Source organism: Labrus mixtus, chromosome 3 (assembly GCF_963584025.1).
Source record: "Labrus mixtus chromosome 3, fLabMix1.1, whole genome shotgun sequence".
In the NCBI taxonomy this organism is placed as follows: domain Eukaryota; kingdom Metazoa; phylum Chordata; class Actinopteri; order Labriformes; family Labridae; genus Labrus; species Labrus mixtus.
This window is the reverse complement of record NC_083614.1, coordinates 5,915,090-5,934,927: the sequence shown is the minus strand read 5'-3', so window position 1 is coordinate 5,934,927 and position 19,838 is coordinate 5,915,090. Positions and strand designations below refer to the sequence as shown.

Here is a 19,838-nt window from a genome sequence, read left to right as displayed (position 1 = left end):
AAAAGTGATCTCTGAAGTTCTGCCTCCCCCAGTGGCGACATGATGATGTCAAGCCTAGGAAATGAAGGACACCTCACGCTTACGGGGCCACCCTGAGGTGCCACAATGAAATGTAAACATAAATATACAGGTGGATTTCTCTCTCTACAAAACAGTTCAGTCACTGCCACAGGCCCGTCCGCTGTGTGAGTAGTCTGTATACACTCCTTAGTAGAATATCACTTAGAGTTAAATAAACTTATTTAATATATATATTTATAATAGATTTATTCTTTGCAGAGTCATTTAGCAGTACTTCCTTGTTTTCACCAGTTTACTCTGGTATTTCACCGAGTGCCCGCTGTGTCCCACCACGTAAACGTCCAGCAGGTAGGTCTTGCCCGACTCCAGGCCCGTGATGGTCTCTGTGGTCACGGCCTTCTGCAGGTTCGGGCTGTGGAAGTACTTGCACAGGACCTTTTCCGACTTCCTGCGGGTCTCCGGCCCGGCGCACTGGTTCTGCTCCCGGCGCCGCTGCTCCTCGCCGTAGTTGTCGGCCACCTCCTTGCGGTAGATGCAGTACTTGTTGCGGTCCTGCGTGCCCAGCCAGGCCACGGTGGCGGAGGAGCACGTGCGCAGCTTGTCGAACGCCTTGATGCGCGTGTCCTCCGGCAGCGACGGGAAGGGCTGCTTGCTGCTGGGTCGGGTGGTGGCGAGCACCTTCAGGGTGGAGGCGCCCTTCCTGCTGCCCCGCAGGCGGATCAGGTACTTGGCTTTCGGCTTTCCGCGCAGCTGGAACTGCCGGACCCCCTCCACGTTCTGGGAGAGCACCAGCTTCCCGTCGCGCCTCACCTGCACCTGCACGGCGTCCAGACACGTGTGGACGAACAGGGTGACTCTCTGGTGGGAAGACACGGGAGCGAAGCGCAGGAACTTGCTGCCCTTCCTCTTGATGAAAACGTCCGACACTTTGCCGTCCTTCAGCTCCACCGTCTTCTGACGCGCCTCCTCTTTAGTGCGGGCGAAGGTCCCCACGTACGCCGTGCTCGTGTTGGTCGCGGAATTCACGGCGAACACGTCAAAGTAGTACTGCGTGTCCGGCTTCAGGTCAGACACGGTGAAAATGTTTTTATTGCCAATGCACACCTTCTGAATGTCCAACGCTTTGGGCTTGATCGTGTACGAGCGTGAAATCTTGTTACTCATGAGGCCTCTGTCTTTGTTGAAACCGTTGTCTGAGGGAACGAAGCCAAAGTGCGCAAAGTCAAACGGGCTGAAGTCTCGGCCAGGCTTCGGCGCCAGCATGAAGGCGTCGTCGGTGCTCATCTTAGCTTCGGCCGCACACATGCTCTTGAAGTTGTGCTCCTTGTTGATGACGACGCAGTACTGAATGGGCTGACCCATCAGAGAGCCCGTCGGAGTCGGCTTCCAGGCCAGCGTGACCGTGGTGCGTCCCAGCGCGGTCACATCCACCCGGGGGTCGTAGGGCAGCTCCGGGTAGGGCTGGTCCGACTCTGGAGTGGTGGTGGCGTACACCTTGAAGTTGCTGTCCTTCTCCGTGGACAGAAGTTCCAGCTGGTAGAGGCCGGAGGGCGTGCTCGTGGCCACGTAGGACTCCACGTCATTCCCCTTGTAGGTGAAGAGCTCCGTCCCCTCGTCTACGGTCACCTGCTGCTTCTGCTGGTCCAGAGGTTCAGGAACTCCTTGAAGACAAAAACAATGACACTGTATCAAAAAATCATCCTGTGATAGTTTTGATTTCTGCAATCCTTTTCATATCCATTAGTTTTAATCTAGAATAACTTCAAAACACAGTTTAATGCTCTAGAGCAGGGGTCTCCAACCTTTTTTCATCTGAGAGCTACTTTCAAAAAATGAAAGTGGCCAAGGGCTACTTGCATCAAATCGCTTGCATTTATTTACATAGCTCAGCTGAATTAAGCCACTGTTTGTACATGTGTGAAATTGCAATAAGCCAATGCTTATCAATAATCTTAATTTCACATCAATGTCCAAGAAAACATTAGTAGTTCATACTTGTTTTTATGGGCCAAATATATGAATAGTGGGAAGAGGTGCATTTACCGTCGTCAGATTTTTATTTTTATTTTTAACACAGTCAGTCAACCTATAGGCGACTTAGGGTTACCCTAACCCTACCAGTAGCTCCCGAGCTACCTGTTGGAGACCCCTGCTCTAGAGGACATGTATTGTTTTTAAAAGTCAATTCGAAAAAAAAAACTTTAATTTAGACACACTGTAAAGGACCAGATAGTTCTGCCTTTTTTAACTGGCTACAAAAGAAGACAACAAATGAAAGGTATCAATGGTTAGTTTAGAGGAGAGTATTTGAATCAACAGTATCTGATTATATTGATGAAAAATAAATGGAGCATGCTTTGAGGAGATGTTTGAAGTAGGGCTGTCAGCATTAACTAGTTAATGCGATTAAATGAGGTCTGAAATAAATGCATTATTTTCTTTAATTGTGTTTAATCACAAGATAATTTAACCCTTTATGTGCACCGTGGATAAGCCTCCCCACAGTGACTCCCTGGAGTCACAGCAATGGAAAAGAGTTAGTTAAGTTAATGTTGTATGTAGAATTAGTATCATTGTGTTTTACCTCTCATTTCTAAACTCTGTTGTCCACTATTTGATACAGTGTTCATTTTCATGCTGGTTTTTGCACGTATTGATATGTATGCACATGTGAGTTTTCTATTCCCTTTTATAAGTAAATAGATTTTAGATGATATTTCTACTTTATTGTTTATGTATATATTGTGTTTCTATGTGGGTAAAGCCTAGGTAAACTAAAAAAAGTTAAGATTGTGTCAAAAGGTTTAAATAACAGGAACTGTATCACTGAAACGTCCTAACATACTACAGCATATAAAAAAGGTTTTAATGTGTTGATGCTGTGAGGTCATGAAGCTCTGCGAGCCTCACGCACGATTAGCCGCCCACATGGCAGCCATGTTTTTACTCCAAACATCCCCAAAGATCACAGAGCAGCATTCACTCGGTTTTCCGGGGGAACTGTGCTACAAAGGCGAGCCTTGTGGCTTCTACATGAGAGAGACAGCCCAAGCATAATATTATGTTTGTCAACCAGAGAGCGTGCTCGGCGGTGTACGAAAAATTAACGATCAAAGATCTACTCCCACGGCAGACATTTAACAAAAAAAGACAGGAAGTAGTTCACTGGTTCAGCCCTGAATCATTTCCTAAAGTCAGAGGTGCGCTGTTGGCAGTGCGGGAGGTTAGGGGTTACGGTCAAGTCATATTCTCCTGCTTCTACTTGAAGGCTTTTCTTTTAAGGCAACGTCCGCATATTCACAAATGTATTCATATCACCCACAGCAGACCAGAATAAACAGATAAGCAAGTGCAACGCAACATCAGTGAAGAGGTCAAAGGTGATGTCAGTGACCGAGAATTATTAACATGTATAAAAGTAAACCAACCATCTTTGACAACACCCTGTCTGATCTTTTCTTTACAATGCATCACCCAGTGGAAAAACTCAGAAAAACAACTTAAAAGTCAACTGCAGGGATGAGTTGTAGTGTGGATTGCGATATCCGTGACAGAGACAGCTTCTTGCGCAATAGATGCAAGTTAACCGACCATGTCTTCACATCACCGCAATGCCCATTCATTTCTGTTATTTTTCTGTCATTTATTTCAAGTCAGAATTTTCTTTTTTATTGGCATCCCAAAAACAACAATATCTTCAAATAAACATTAATGTATCTATTTCTCTCCCAACTTTTCATTTTAACCCTACCTTTTTTCACTAAGTACTTTTGCACTTTCTAGTAATAAATTTAAAAAAGCTGTTGCATTTTGGTGGAATCGTCAAATGTTGATTTTTGCGTCTATTCCCATTGCTTTCCCAACATCAACACAGTTGGCATTTAGGACTTAAGTTGAGAACCATTGGAATTTCCATTCAAGTTCCCAATACAGACCAAGTAAAACCAATATCCATGGCCTGGGTGATTTGTTGTGACACGGAGGAACCAATCTAACCAATTTTTACAATTTTAACATCAAAGCAATCTCCATTGTTTTATGCTCATTGTTTTGTTTTCATCTGATTTGAATTAGAAATTATTTAAATCAAACATTGAGGCTCAGTTAGCTGTGCACAGAAGCAGACAGTAAAATAATAAATGTCCTTCAGACATATTTTCTTAACCTCAGTAAAGAAGTTGAAACAGTACGTCTACTTTCACCAGGGCCTTTTTTCTCCTTGAGTAAAGAATGTATGCACTTCTGACATCTGTGTCTTCAACAGTGTTAAAACCCAATAAATCATCTTGTGTTATTAGAACTGACAGAAGAACAGACACACATGCAGGTGCACATGTGTTGGTATGCAAATATATGCTCACATCACACCTGTATGATCTAACCCACTGCTTTGTTCCCCTGTGCCCAGAGGATTTCCTCCAGGTGGAGAAAGTTGAGATTAAAAAAAGATATAAGGGAGAGGTGAGGAGGAAGACAGACAGACAGAAAGACAGACTGCAGGATTTGCCTTGAAAAGAAGCAAGACGGCTTAACTAAAGGGACATAATGGCTTTGATTCAGGAGGGTGACTAGAGGGAGCCCTCCTCTGAAATTATAGCCGTCAGCCTGGGCCGAGTCAGACATCATAAGTGGTCAGACTAGACACTACGACTGTGACTTAATTAAAACCCACTAAAACACAAAGCCTAACATCACTGCGTCGGTTAATTGTGTGTGGGGGGGATAGTGAGTGATATTTCCACAGAACGTGTCATTAACCTCCTTTAATGCAGCCTGCACGATGTCTACAGTATTATACCTGATCCCTCTCCGCTGGCCTCCTCTGGCAGCTCCTGCAGGGTGAGTTTCCACTCCAGAGGAGCGTCGCAAGGTGTCATGGTCACAGACAGGGGTGTGTTGTCTTCCTCCACCACAAAATAGTACCTGTATGTGAAAATAATAGGTCTTAGGAGCTGATATTGACGTTACTTCATGACACGCTGGCGTTATCCAAAATATTATGTTGGCTAAATGAACGAGGAGTTTGAGACTGTGGCAAACAGTGATATCATCTCTCTCTCTCTCTCTCTCTCTCTCTCTGTCTGAGATCTCAGTTACACAAACACGACTTTCTCATCTATTATTTATTTCTGCATCAACCTTAATGGCTCACGTTTCAGATCAACATCTCATGTTTCCTCTCGGTTTACAGTAAGTGATCCTCTGCAGTCAGCACATGGTGGATTTGGCGTCTTTTTACAACATGTTGACAGTTTTAATCACCAGGATTGTGCAGCTTATTCAGACGCTGTTTGTCTTACCTCTTGGGTGTGTCTCTGAACAGGTAGCCACTGATCTCGGCTCCGTCCGGGATGACAGAGGAGTCGTGGAACATCGTCTTGTCCCTGATCTGCATCTGGAAGAGGCCTTCGTCTCTCGTCGGCAGTTTTTGAGCCATGGCTCCAAGTCCCATCACCAACAGCAGCAGCAACACACTCCAACTTTTACACTGCCTCATTCTGAACGAAAGAAAAAAATACATCAGTTTCATTAACAGGAACAGCCAGAGGCACAGAGTTTTATTTTGGAAGAAACGTTTTAAGTGAAACACAAATTTGTCTTCTAAAGGAAAGTTAGAACTAAAACTTCTCTCTCACCAGTAGGCCTACAGTTCATATAAAACTGGAAATAACCAGCAACTGACTATCTTAGCATAGCATAAAGCTTTAAAACAACCAGACTGTCCAGAGGTAAAAGTTCATGACTACAGGAAGAATCACCAACATCAGGTAAGAAACAGAACATCATCTAACCTTCACTTAAACCACAACTCTTCAATTTAACATTGACTTTTTTCTATGACTTAAACATTCAAGGTTTAACTTGATAAATAGTACATTTTAGAGCTGTTGTTAAGCAAATTTTTAAATGTTTAACAGTGCCCGGGTTAGCTGTCTTCCTAGATTTCCAATCTTTACACCAAATTAAGCTAGCCTTATCTAAGCTAAGCTAAATGAAGCTAACGAGCGCCTGTCTTCAGCTCTTTAGTTAATGTGGAGATGTGAGTGTTCCCAACCTTTCCTATCTAACTCTTAGACGGAAAACAGGCAAGTGTGTTTCTGAAAACGTCAAAATGTTCCTTTGAAATCAAAGATAACTCCTGATAATATGACACAGAGACACTGCCCAGCTAATCTTCTTAACCTCTGAGAGAGTAAGCTAGCAAGCTGTAAACCGAAGATCCAGTCTTTAAGTTAAGCTAAGCTTATAGACTATTCACAAATATGAAAGAGTAGCTCATAATAAAGCCTTGTTCAGGATTTACAAAGTATAAACAATGAGTGTGTTTACATGGACTTGAGTATGACGGTTTTGATCATGTGAACATCATATCCTGATTTCAGTAACCAGGATATACCCGTATCCCGTTTTTAAGAAACCTGATTTTGCTACCTGGTGAACTCTGAAAGAAAACAGGATACTGTGGCATGTATACACCTTACCCCGGTATCTGGCAGCTGTCGACTACCTGAGCAGGCACGGCTTCAGCCAAGTGATAAATAAGCAAAACAGTCATGGCAGCTGCAACAAGAGCGTTTTCTGCATACTGGGAATGAGGTGGATACACCTTTTTTGCAACGCCATGTTAGCATTGATAGTGCTAAGCACGCAATAAGCCACAGTGGTGTACTTTTTCTCAGATTGCAAAATTTGCTGCGTCAGTAAAATTTTGTAAAAAAGAATAAACATCACAGGCGCCTGCACACATGAGATGTGGTAATCAGAAGCTGAGATACTAGTTTTACAGGGATATAAAGAACCCGGTCTGTGTGAATGTCAACGCCATATCCTGAATATGATTAAAACCAGGATCGGGCTCATAAACGGCCCATATACTCAAGTCCATGTAATCACATGAAATGCTTTTACACCCCTTTTTCATTCTTTATGCTAAGCTAAGCTAAGCTAGTCAACGTCTGGTTTTAGTGCAATGCAAAACATATAGACATGAAAGTCATATCAAACTTCTTGTTGAACTCTTTCCAAAGAGGTCTGCTTTCCAAAATGTTCAAGTCTTTATTTACAGTGAAAACTAAAATAACTTTTAACCAAGGCAGCGTGTTTCTCCTTTTTCTCCTTTTGCTATATACTAATATTTAGATATGTAGTAATAACTAAGTAAACAACTACTGTACTTCTCTAAAAGTCTTTACCTAATGCACATTATCAATCATCATTGATGGCACTTTGCCTTCAATCTGTCCAAAATGTCATTTTTTTTGCCAGGGAAGTTCTGAATTGCTTTTTTCCTTTCCTTTCATTCTGGCGTTAGCTTAAAACACAAACAGCTCTTAATGAGAGTTCTCCTTGGCAACACTGGGCTTTGGCAACAAACATTACACTGTTTTAATGGTTTTTTCCCCCACTACATATTTTATTTTATGTATAAATGTGTTTTCTTTCCCTCTTTTCCTTTTGGATTTAACCTCAATTAACATTTAAAATTAAAACATGGCGGCACCACAGATACCACCTTTGAGTAAATCACTGAGCGAGAGAGACAAAAAGTCAAAGACTGAATAAGTACTCCGGGCCACAGAGAGAGGAAGGGAGGACGGGGATTAGATTTAAACAGACGTGTGAAGGAAAAGACATTGCTAGAAACTGCAGGGAACCACACTATTTCACAAAACGCTTAACCATAAAAAATCCCCAAATCCATGTCGTTTCAGTTTTACTGCTGTGAGTATAAAAATGTTTAGCCGTGCAGTCCACAGATGGAGCTGAGGCTCGGGATGAAGAGGTGCAGCTGACCGTGGCTGAGAGCCTCTCACGTATCCCCTTGTCTATTGATTTTGCCCCATTGATTGCAGCTGATGGGAATGCCAAATCCCCAGTGATTTAATCAGTGTAATGATGGCAGATTAGCCAGATACTTTACTGCCATTTACTGCAAGCGAGATGTGTCCCTTTAATGACCCCTCTCTCCCTCTCCCTTTCTCTAACCTTCCCCCCCCCCCCGCAATGTCTCTTTCTCCTGATCACGGTTTTTCATCAACACTTAATCTCTTTCACACTTGTACACAAACACTACAGCCTTTTAACTTCTGTCCCTCTCTTCCTCTTCACTCACTCACTCATTCAAGCGAAACCAGAAGAATCAGGCCTCCATGAACCTCCACAAACTAACATATTTCTGCTTTATTGTTCTTTCTGGAAAACCCAAATCCACACTAGCCTTCAAACTATGTATTTAAACGTATAATATATCCTAACAAAAAACTAAATATATCAGAGAGTAATTCCTTTCTGAGCCCTCTGAGCTTGTTGTTCTCCGCTCTGTGTTCATACAGGGACAGTGCTTCCTTCAGCTTGTTCACATTTCGTTCACATGCACCCCTCCCTGTCCAACCGTTTGCCCTGCCACAATGTGGGCAAGAGAGTTCAAGGAGAACAAACAGATTTTCCAAACCAAAGAAAATACTTGTTTTTGGTAAGAAATACCTCAAATAATTAAAAAACAAATCAACTTTGGGCTGAATATCTGAATGGAGATCAGTTGTAGAAACAGCTGCACAAGGTCAGAACTCTTAAGATTACTGAAGAGACAGCTTTGTTTTGCTTTGAGAGACTAGAGTCAAAGTGCGACGTCGACTTGAAATCAACTCTTTAAGGGTCTAGCATTCATAATCGTAGCATTAAGAAAGATTTAGACATTTATTTCCATTAAAGTTATTCTAAACTGTCCTTGTATCTGGTGTATATTTGGAAGGGTTTATCCTTGGATATTAATTACAGAATTTATTTGGCAATCCAAAAGTAAAAAAATGCAGCTACTCTGCAGTTTATGCCCAACCCCTGGCCGACTCTTGATAGCCTTGGGTAATATCTAACATTCACAAATGTTTAATGTTCACCAGGGTTGTCTGTTTTTTTTGGCTTCAGGAATTTAATGCAGCTCCTTGGTGATCTATTCTTGGCAAGTTTAGCTTTATAATAAGGCAGTTGCAAATGCAACATAGCCTTCATTAAAGCTCCTGTAAGGAGTGTTTAACTCGTCATGTAACAGACTGACATTAATAGTGATAGTTCTATATGCCTTGCTAAAGAAAAAGCTCCTATCAGTGACAAGATTGACTAATTCTGTTTACTCGTTTTTAATGTCTGTAACTGCTGAAGCAGGGTAGGTGTCATTTGGATTGATCAGCTGAATGCTGCAGTCAAGCCTTTGTTTACACTTCTGTTGTAAATATTCACAACCAGCGACTGTTAAAAGACAGCAGTGAGACTTTGTGAGTAAAGGTTACTGTCACACACACAGGACAGGATCAGCAGAAACCTACGAGGTCTACAGCGTTTGATAGAATTGACACAAACCAAAAGTTCCTCATGGGAGCTTTAAAGTAAACTTTCCTGAGAATTGGTTTGTATGTGGCATCCTACAATATTTATAATGAAACTTATCTGCAGTTCAATCATAGGAAAAGGCACATGGCATCTGTGCAAGCCCAGCGTAGCTTTGACGGCTCGCGACTCTTGATGGCCTCGGGTAATGACCAACGATTGCCGTTGGCTGTTTTTGGCTGCAGGAAATTAATGATGGCCCTTAATGGTCTATACTTGGCATGTTCCTTACACACTGGCTGACACTACAGAGTCAATGTATAGCATTGTATGAATAACTTTAAGAACAAATAAGGGTATCTCAGCTAATACATATGAATGCTAAATGCTAACAATTACATAGATAACAAAGGACTTCTGCAAAATCTGCTTCCGTCTCTGATCCTGAAAAAAGCTATTCAAACTCCACTCCACTGATTGTGCCATGTGCAATTGTTGTGCAGATGTCAGTCAAATGTTATTGGCCACACCCACAAAGAGAAAAGGTCCAAACTGCAAAAGGAGCTGTATTTTGAACTAGGTTTTCCTAAAAGTAACGACATCGTATTTCCATCCAGATTCAAGCAAATGTAACATGACACTCACAGATTTTTTTCAAATGTGCATTTTAACAATTCAAAGCCAAACTTTAAGAACACATGCAGTGGGAGTCTTTGACAACTCCTGTCAGTGTCTCTGTCTGTTCCGTTGTCTGAGCCGCGGCCTCCCGCTGCTCTGCCAAACTTCAGAGAGCAGAAGGAAAGCCGCCTAAGTGGTACTTTGAGGTTTTGACTAACACAGAGAGGGAGATCCTTATCGCCTCAGCTTGTCCCATTCCACTTCAGAAAGCGTGTCAGTCGGAACAAAGACATGTCTATTAATACCCGAGACAGCGCTGAGGTGGTATATGTACAGAGCCGCTCAGAGCCCCCCCGGCCCGCTGCGTCCACCACACTGATGTCATCACACATAATGTCTGCTATCACTCATACAGTCAGGGTTTTATCACCACTGTCATTAGCACATTTGATGTGTGCTCTTCACATGTGACACTGCTGATTTAAACCCTATGACTGAACCCTCCCCTTCTCCCACATGCACCAAACCACTCAGTACTGACAGTATATACTGCCGGGAGATGACATCTGAATTTTAGAGCAGTTGTGTTGGGTCGTTGCGGTTGCATGGAGCAGCGTAGAGTCAACATGGTCACACAGACTCTGCTCTTACATGCTCCCCTCTCAGTGCCACAGAGTTGCCTTACCAAAATAACACATCAAAAAACGCTGCATCTGGAACAAATAAACTCTAATGTTTAATTAGAACGGGGGAAGAATGTATGATCGCAATTTGAGGAACGGATAATTTTAAGGCAAGGTCAGCCGCAATCGTGTCAACTTTGTTTTGCTGTTGCTTTTTATCTGTTATTTATAAAATCTGAAGGTTTTGTGTTTCACTTTTTTTGTGGAATTTGCTGAGGATTTTCTGGTGGAAAAAAAATCCTGTATATCGGAATTGGCAGGCTGTGGAATCTGTGTAATAGGATTAAAGGACAAATGCAGCCTGCACCAGTAGAGGAAATGGTGATGATCATTTTTTTCCCATGAGTCTTTGACACATGAAGAGTCTGAATCCTTAACTGAAAGAACCAGAAAATAACCGTGCAGAAAATCTCCATTCCTTTGTGATCTGAATTAGCGCCATAACAGCTTTGACCCCCCGCTCTAATTTGGGGTCATTTCAAAGCGAATCATTTGCAAAGCCAAACAAAATGTTCACACTGGGATTTACATCCCCCAGATGTACTGTGTTTTCACTAACATCAATCATGTGCAGGATTAAAATCATTCTCAATCTACTCGTGATTAAAGCAGAAATAAAATACCAGACACATGCAACAACTGAGCCGTCTGATCAACTCTGCAAATACACTGTGGGGTTTCTTTTACGACAGAACACAGGCAATGAATGCTCCAGCAGAATCATAGACTGTTAAATAACGGACATAGCAACCGAGACCGATGCACATTCGTTTTTTAGTCTACCTTTTTTTAAGCTATGAATTTAATGTCATTGAGCCAGAAATGAAGAGGAGCGAGAGGTTTGTAAATGCCAAATAATCAAAAATATAAGATAAGATAAGATAATCCTTTATTTATCTCACAATGGGGAAATTTACAAAAGTCTACGACTGTGGCTATTTCAATAACTGGTGAGTTAGATTCTAGTTCTGGTTGTAGCTTATAAGAGTCGTTGATTTATTGAGACTAAAGAAGCTTAAATAAACACTCTGCTCGCTCCACATCTCCAAAGGAAGAGCGAGTGTTGGATGAACTAAACACACCGTGCTAACTTAAATAGCCACTGTCTTCTCTGCATAAGCCTACAACAATCCTGACTCCTCCCATGCACGAGCAACCACCAATAAATTGATGAACAACAAACACTAAAGGTGCTAACAGGCCAAGTAAGGAGTGTGCAGATATAGATACTGGCTTATTAGCACTATGTTGGTGAATAATTCATGATTTTCTCTAAATGAAAGATTGCAGCGCAAGCTTCTTGCACAGTACACTAAATTGCAAGGCAGTTTTTTTTGTCTTATATTTACATAAAGATGTCAAAAAGGCCGCCAACAGTGTTAAGATGACACCTGGCAGCTCCCAACTGTCAACTCAAGCGTAAATGCCTCAAATTACGCAGAACTTTTAGTAGAACTTAACTGCATGAATTTGATTTAAAAAATCAACCCGCTGTTCATTTGTCATGAATAGCGGAATGAGCTAAAGAGACCAAAACAGTTTTTTGCAGGTTGTAAACAGGTTTATTCGTGCTGTCAAGTTGTATTTTGTTAACATGGGGCTCTATGGGGATCAACTCACTTTTGGAGTCAGCTTCAAGTGGACACTTAAGGGTGTTGCAGCAGAAAGCAAACATACATCGCAGCTATATTCTCATGCATTTGTGAGACCCAGCTGCCCCTGACCTCCCCTTTTCTCCCCTCACTTTATTTAACCGCTCCCTCTCTCTCTCTCTCTCCCTCTCTCTCTCTCTCCTTCCCTCCTCCAGCTCCTTGTCAAGACGGATAAGCCTCCTTGCCTGCTGCCACATGGAGCTCATTAACAGAACGGGAGGGAATAAAAGACAGTTTAATTTCAACGCAAATAAAGAGACATTTCGGATTCCACCCAACAAGACGCCTGGCAGGACCTGAAGCCTCCGTGTGTGTTTTCTTTAAAGAAACTGTGAAGGCAGATTTACGGTGGAGTCCTTGGTGGCGAGCTCCATCACTGCTGTCACTTCAGGGCCAATGTGGAGATTGGACTGAGTGGGGTACATGAAAGTGGGGTAGTGGGGGCTGGGAGCCAAGGATGGAACCACACAGGACCCGGACCTGTTCTATAGGACGGCCAAACCCAGAAAAGAAAAAAGCAGGTCTGGTGCTCTTGGACAGTTAAACAGCTCATTAATGAGTTGGTAGAGACTGTGGTGAAGGAACCTGTCCAAGAATGGAGCTTTTTTATCTGGTGTGTGCATCCAAAACCATTGAATTCCTCCACTGCAGAGTCTAAATCATCACTTCGGGCCGTCTCCTCGCCATCCACAACATCACTCACAGTTTGAGTTTCTGAATCATCACAACCACCAACGCTGGCACAATAGCATGATGAAAAAGGAGAGCCCAGTTTCCTTCCCCTCTCTCACCACCACTCCTCCCCTCCCTTCCAGCCTCTTTATGGCCCATCTCTGGAGCTTGCATTTAGCGCTGCATCCTGGAATGTCTCTGTGGGGAGGTCAGGTCGCAGGGCCGCTTTCTGCGTAAAAAAGCATTCAGATAGAATTGAGGGGTGGGGGGCTCTGACTGATGTGCTGGCATTGTGGCTTTAAAGACTGATTAAAGATTAGAAGGGGAAAATGCCCCCATGGGAAAGCCATCCACCCACTGCCCATCATCCCGGGTACACACACACACACACATGCATGCACGCACGCACGGGGCCTGCATGGGTGCATCGTGGGAACTGAGTCCATCATGCGCCGTTATGTTGTGCTTGAAGGGAGAGCCTGTTCAGCAGCGAGTGTGAGCCGCTCTGCCTCCTGCTTGTGTCCATCTGAGGAGCACAATGAGGGGCTTTGCTTAATGAATGCGCCCGGGTGAGCAAAGGAGGAGAGGTGTGGATATGATGAATAACTTAACAAAGAAGGAAGTGCAAAAAACTTAACGTCCTTAAACTTCCACCAGTGACTCTGTGGGTGACAAAAAGGCAGCGTGGAGCAGACAGTATATACACACCGCAGCCTGTCACTTCTCTAGGACGCACACGGCCGCAGCAACACTGGCGGAATTCTTTCAGCCACAGAGTTTTCATATGCAAATCACGGTTTAGTTACGGTATGCGACGCAGACCTTCCCATTTTAAGACTTTTTTTTTGTTCATGATTCATTCTCCTGAGAAAGTAGAAGGGAGGCAGTGTGGTGGCTTCACCCAGCTACTAAATACAGTTATTCAAATCCCCACTCCGGGTATGTCTCTCATTAAACGAGGAAGGAAAACACGGCTCTACCCTCACAGGGTGCCGGATGAGGAAAAACAACTTCTAACATGAGCTAGTGTCATTAATCTGCCTTTGATTATTTCAAACTTAACATCAGAGTCAGCGTTAGCAAATCACTACTTTAATTAAGTTTAAAAAACGTGCTCTTATTACGCGCTTCTCACATATGCGTCTGTGCTCTTACAGGTGCGTAAAAGCACCCGGGAGTGACAGAATGAAAAACATTTATTATCATTAATAAAAAAAACAACAACAACAACTGTGCAGCATTTCTTTTTTACGCACGGATGGAGATTATTGCGCACAAGCCGTCACAAATACTGATTGATAAATCGCCGTATTGGGTGCTGTGTCACCCCTGGGAGCATGGGAACTCTTTTCAGGCACAAAAGCAGGACGGTCGTCCCAAAGTTATTCACGATTCTTCAGCAGCAGCAGCACGGCTCCATGTGCTCAGATATAAATCCCAAAAACCCAAATAACATGAGATTAAAAGAACGTGCGAGTTCGGGCTTGACAGAAATGTGTTTGAAACTTTTTAGCTTCCCGGAGTTGTAAACCGCAAAAACCATCCCCTCTCCCTCTCCCTCTATCTCTATCTCTATCTCTCTCCCTCACTCACTGGCAGCCGATTCAAAGGCACCACTTTACCCTGGGAGTCCGGCTATACATTTATATGGAGCTTTTACGCACATTTTAAAAATAACAGCCAGAGAAAAGTTGCAGAAAAGGAAGAAAGGAAGTATTTTTCTGATCTTAGGATGTTCCTAGAAGTTCTGGATCGGACAAAAGATCATGCGAAAAAGACTTCAAAATGAAACTTACCTTACACAGCAGTCCTAAACGGTGAAGTAATCTGAAGGATGGCGCTCTTAAAAACCACTCTGATATCACCAAGATTTCTATGAAGTGCCTTACAAGTAAAAGCGATTAAAAAGAAAAAACGAAAACACACGTTGTCCTCTGCAGTGTCCAGTAGTTCCTTCAGTTTTCTCTTCTATTGTTGGGTGCCTATCAATCGCATTAGGCGACCGCTCTGGTGCGTGTTTGCAGTTTTCTTGCGGATTTAACTGGTCTCCAGTGGGCAGGAGTGTGTGTGAGAGTGTGTGTGAGTGAGTGAGAGGGGATCCTCTGAGTGCTGGCAGTGCGTCCCTCCCCTGCCGCGCTGCTGCTATTGAAACCTCCTCTGGATTGGAGGCAAAAAAAAAACTGGTGCGAACTTCTTCCCTCTGCGCGCTCTGTAGGAAGAGTCCAAGACACAGAACCAGCCCACTTCTTCTACATATCACAAAAAAAAAAAAAAAACGCACACAGGGAGCGCACAGATTCACGTTGGAGTCTAAAACTTTAAAGACATCCTTCTGTAGAGCTGACCTGGCCTCTTGAAGTCTTCACAGCTCCTTGCAAAGTCTAAATAACAGATTTTAAACTTTATTTTAGGGGCATTTTGGTCTCTTTGTTGCTGTTAAAACAAAATGTTACATGAGCATGTGCTGGCAGTGGGGTTCCCCCCTCACGCCTTCTATTTCCGAACTGTTTACTCTGATGCTCTCTGCAAATTATTACTTTGGGCAGTAGCGCCTTGTGCAAGTCACGCAACCCCTCGGGGCGATACAGTAGGCAAGTTTTGTCACGGGCTCTGATACCTGTGTGTGCAAAACACAATCAAAACACACCTCCTCTCTGCAGAGCAACTTTAACGGTGTAAACAAAAGCCTAGGAATGTCTCGCTAAGTGGAGTGGATTTACGTACAAAGGCTTTTCTTTCACTGGCGCAACGTTTCTGATCAGCTGTGGAAATTCCCACCGAGACATCAGCATTGTTTGGTGTTCCTGTGCCTCAGCAAATATTTATCCAAGATAAGCGCCATTGACTGGCTCGGAACTGAATTGCCCCTGGATTTATGGCTTGATGGGGGTCCAGTGCAATCTAGATTTAAAGGATGCTGCCGTTTCCTCCCCAGGAGGAGGAGGAGGAGGCCCGTCTTTCATGTGGTGTGAAGGTGCAGCTTTTTACGCATGAGGACTGCAGGTTGCATTCAGCTTCCTGCAGGACCAGCAGAGATACATCTTAGTTAAACCAGACACATGGCCATCATTTCATAGTAATAGTTTCCTTACATCTACCAAAAGACGAAAATACAACTAAATAGCGATCAAACAAATCAAAGGAAAAACAAAGTTTCATGTTAAAGAAAGATCTGCGGGGGGGATTTGTACATATATCTCTTTATGGACGTTTAACCCTGCAATTAGCCAGACAGTCATTATCAGTGAAAGTAGATGTGTTGGACATCAGACTGCTGTTTGTCAAAGTATTGGAGCAACAGCGTCATCTAGCGGCAACTGAAACGAGGACACAGTCTGTAGAGGTCACTGAGAGAAATGTTATTTATTCCTTTTTTAAAACATTTTTTTAATGTTGTTTTTGTCTTTTTGTGTTTTAGACACTATTTATTATATTATTATTATTATTATTATTATTATTATTTCACATTTAATTTGTTTCTTTATTGTATTTTTGCATCATTTGTCTTCTTGCTATAAATTGAGATATTGCATCTATATTTATTCTTCATACACTCATATTTAATTTGCTCAATCCACTTCATCTGGTGTTTAGCTACTTAAATATTAATAAAGATATTATCACACAATTGTTATTAATCTACGCTCAAATGAATTCACAGAATACAGGAGTTTGTAGACTGTCCCTCATCACAAACATTTCCTTTTCTTCATGAGTCAGATTGAACATCAGCCTGTTTGAAATTTGTATTTCGACAGTTAAATCTGCACTTTTACCTACATACAAACACGTTTGTGTGTGTTGGGAGGGGGGGGGGGGGTGGTATTGATGCCTGGACTGATGATTAGTGCGGCTGTGACTTTCACATCCTTGGGATTAAAATAGATGCCAAATTGAATCTGCTATTAGCCACACCAGCAAGCTGTGAAAACGAATCCTCTCCGGGGACATGTACACTCACAATAACCCAGAGACACACACACTTTCACGTACACACACACACACGGTGACCAAGCTACATGCCAGAATGTTGAAAATGTATCCACACCAGGGACAGTTAAGTACAGATGGAGGGAGGGAGGAGAGCGCTCCTGTAAAGTTAATCCCTCTGCTCTGTTTCACTGCAGGGACAACAAAATCTCATTTCAACAGATTTATTGAACAAAACACATTTTTCATCGTCATTCTTCTTGAGCCAAACACGCTCTCTCTTCCAGAAACACCGGGCTTCACATAGTCACATAATGAGCAGTCACATCTGGTTTGTTTGTATTGTTGGTCACTGAGCGGATCCAGAGGAGCATCTTGCTCAACGCCAGTCTTCAAAATGACACATGTAACACATTCGACACACAGCAAGTTTTTTTTAAGTTTTGCATGAGGTTTCCCATCGACTACGGAAATAACCCTATATCTGTGTTTTCACAAAAAGGAAAAGGAACCTTTTTAAGTCCCTGGAGCTACTTTTCAAGACACTAAATGGCTCCTTCAGGTTGTTGTTTTCTGTGTTTTCATACAAACACTCATGAAGATTTGACAAATATCTCTGCTGCAATCGAACAACACAGACCCTTTCCATCAGGGGAAACTGAAAAACATGCAGAAGTCAAAAACATAATGCAACAACGAAACATGCGCTGTAAATAAAAGAAAGGGCTGCAGAAAGACAAAACAACTGCACCAACACCAAACATGCTGCAAATACAATAAATGATGCAAAGTCAAAAACACACAAACTCAGAAGCTACCACAAAGTAAAACGCTGAGTATCCAGCTTTCACGACCGAAGTGCACCAGGCCTGTAGATTGGAACAGCTGATTTGAGGCAGCTTTATTTTCTGTTGTTGTTTTTTTGCATGTGTTTTCAGAGTTTGTAGGTTTTTGAGTTTGCATCATTTAAATATTTGCAGTGTGTTTGCATATTAATACATTGTTTCCCTTTCTTGCAGCATCTTCTTTCATCTACAGTGCAGTAGGCCACCTTTTTTAATATTGCATTCTTTTAGACCGTTGTTTGTGTTTTTTTTATTTGCATTGTTTCTGAATTTTTTGCCTATTTCTATGGAAATAGTTTGGGTACATTGACTCTGTCGGCCACCATAGATACACCTCCTTGTTGGAGTCTTTTAGGTATGGTTACATTTTCAGGCTTACTTTGTATGACTCTCACCTCACAATGTTACAAAAACAGTTTGACCTTAAGTCCTCTCATAGAATCAATCTCAGTTTTACTGCTAAGAAAGAGAAATGTTTTTTGTTAATGTGGGTGAACCAATCATTTATCTTAAAGGGATTTAACCTGTTTAACTCCAGCAACGATGAATGCTTTATTATCAGAGTAAAACATGCGGGGCTTGTAGGTTTAGCTTGTTTACTTTTTGGATATCAAGTCACTGCCCCCTTTGTTTTTTCTAGTGGATTTTTTGACAAAATCTCCAATCACAAAGTCAGCAGCTGCCAGTTTTTTTTTTTTTTACACATTAATTATGTGGACATGTTTAATGTTGTTATGCTGTGCTGATTTCAAATGTTTGCAGGTGATTGTGGAACAACAGATGCATGCTGGGAGTCATTACACCCCTCAGTGTGTTTGCTTTGGGGGATGAATGTCGCTGACTGCGGCCTCACACTCTGATCCCCTCACACCCCCACACACACACGCAGGTAATCCATTAATGCAGGGAGGATGGAAGGAACATGAAGGTGTAATCTTCATCACTCACCTGCACGTCGTCTCTGAGGCTTTCTGTCACAGAGAGAAGGAGCACGAGGTCGGCTCTCGAGTTCATCATTAACCAGCAGAGCTGAGAGAGCTGCAGGCAATCATCCGCTCTGTCAACATTTTGACATCACTTTTTCCTCTGTTGTCTCCTCTCTGAGGGGGAGGGGAGGAGAAACCATGAAGGAACCCTGAGCACGCTAAAGATGCTAAAGATGCTACAGACATGACCTGTGTTCACATGTAGTGAATGAATACACTGGTCGTTTAATTGTCTGGTAGTTTTAGCACATTCATATTGGCATGGTGATTTAAGAAAGAACGTTTCTGTTGCCCATTCTTCTGTAGTTATCTAAAATAACTGCTGAACGCATGACAAGGTGGTCATGGAGAAGGCCAAGTCGGAGGAGTCCAGATCAGCTGACAACAGAGATGACATTTCTGTTGCAGATTTTTTTCTCCTTTAAAAAAAACAGGAGACATGTTGTGGTGAGGACGACTTCAGGTCTCTGATATGTTTCAGGAAGCATACATAGATGGTAGTGTTATGTTTGTTTTCGATTCAAAGACTGAAAACTACATGACTGTATCAGGTCTAAACTGGTCTTAAGAAGTGATCATATTTATTAAGAACATTTTCAGTGACGCTGTGTGGACTCTTTCTGCGTGGCATTGACATCAACTAGACAATACTAACCTGTCAATAAGTAGACACATTGTGCAAAAAAATGAAGTGAAAGAATGATTTGTGGCTCTCTTATGTTATCTTGTAACTTTGTATCACAATGTACATTTTCTCATTTTTCTGTAAAGTTTTTTGCGTAGAAGCTTCAGCGAACCAAACCTTGAATTACTCCTCTGATAGCTTCACTGTAGTTGAACGTCTTTTAAAGAATTCTGTCTTATTTGTCTTCTATTAAAGGCTTTATATGTGATTTTTCACACTTAAATGTAATATAAATCAAGTATCTCCTCTAAAAATAACTCTGTGAATCATGACTGTCTACAATGGGTGTAACACCCGAGTCCCACTGTCTGTGATGTTTTCAGAGTTTTCAGAGTCCTATCTTCACTTTGTTTACATCGCCCGGACGGCCGGCTGACTCCTCCCCTCGTGTATAAAAGTTGTTTAATTGAGGGACTAGAGAA

The 19,838-nt window shown here is 42.4% G+C and overlaps 2 protein-coding genes across 2 annotated transcripts in view; one reads left to right on the top strand and one right to left on the bottom strand.

The window, feature by feature from the left end:
- LOC132956355 (sex comb on midleg-like protein 2) overlaps positions 1 to 19,838 on the top strand; it is a 486,888-nt gene extending 467,050 nt beyond the window's left edge. The window contains exon 16 of the transcript XR_009666014.1: positions 19,612 to 19,838. The gene's annotated coding sequence lies outside the window, so the exon portion shown is untranslated. The remainder of the gene's footprint in view (positions 1 to 19,611) is intronic.
- On the bottom strand, positions 7 to 5,541 carry ndnf (neuron-derived neurotrophic factor). Its single transcript, XM_061029564.1, has 3 exons — positions 5,322 to 5,541; positions 4,820 to 4,944; positions 7 to 1,682 (listed from the first exon to the last, which is right to left on the bottom strand). Exons 1-3 carry the CDS (start codon positions 5,516 to 5,518, stop codon positions 286 to 288), a joined length of 1,719 nt encoding a protein of 572 aa, XP_060885547.1. The 5' UTR covers positions 5,519 to 5,541; the 3' UTR covers positions 7 to 285.

What these genes read in the sequence shown, in the direction of transcription:
- ndnf (XM_061029564.1), bottom strand. Translation starts at nt 5,518, where the DNA reads ATGAGGCAGTGTAAAAGTTGGAGTGTGTTGCTGCTGCTGTTGGTGATG. An exon ending in TTCAGAGACACACCCAAGAG is followed by an intron (nt 4,945 to 5,321) that starts GTAAGACAAACA and finishes TTTCACATACAG; the next exon opens with GTACTATTTTGTGGTGGAGG. An exon ending in GGCCAGCGGAGAGGGATCAG is followed by an intron (nt 1,683 to 4,819) that starts GTATAATACTGT and finishes TTTGTCTTCAAG; the next exon opens with GAGTTCCTGAACCTCTGGAC.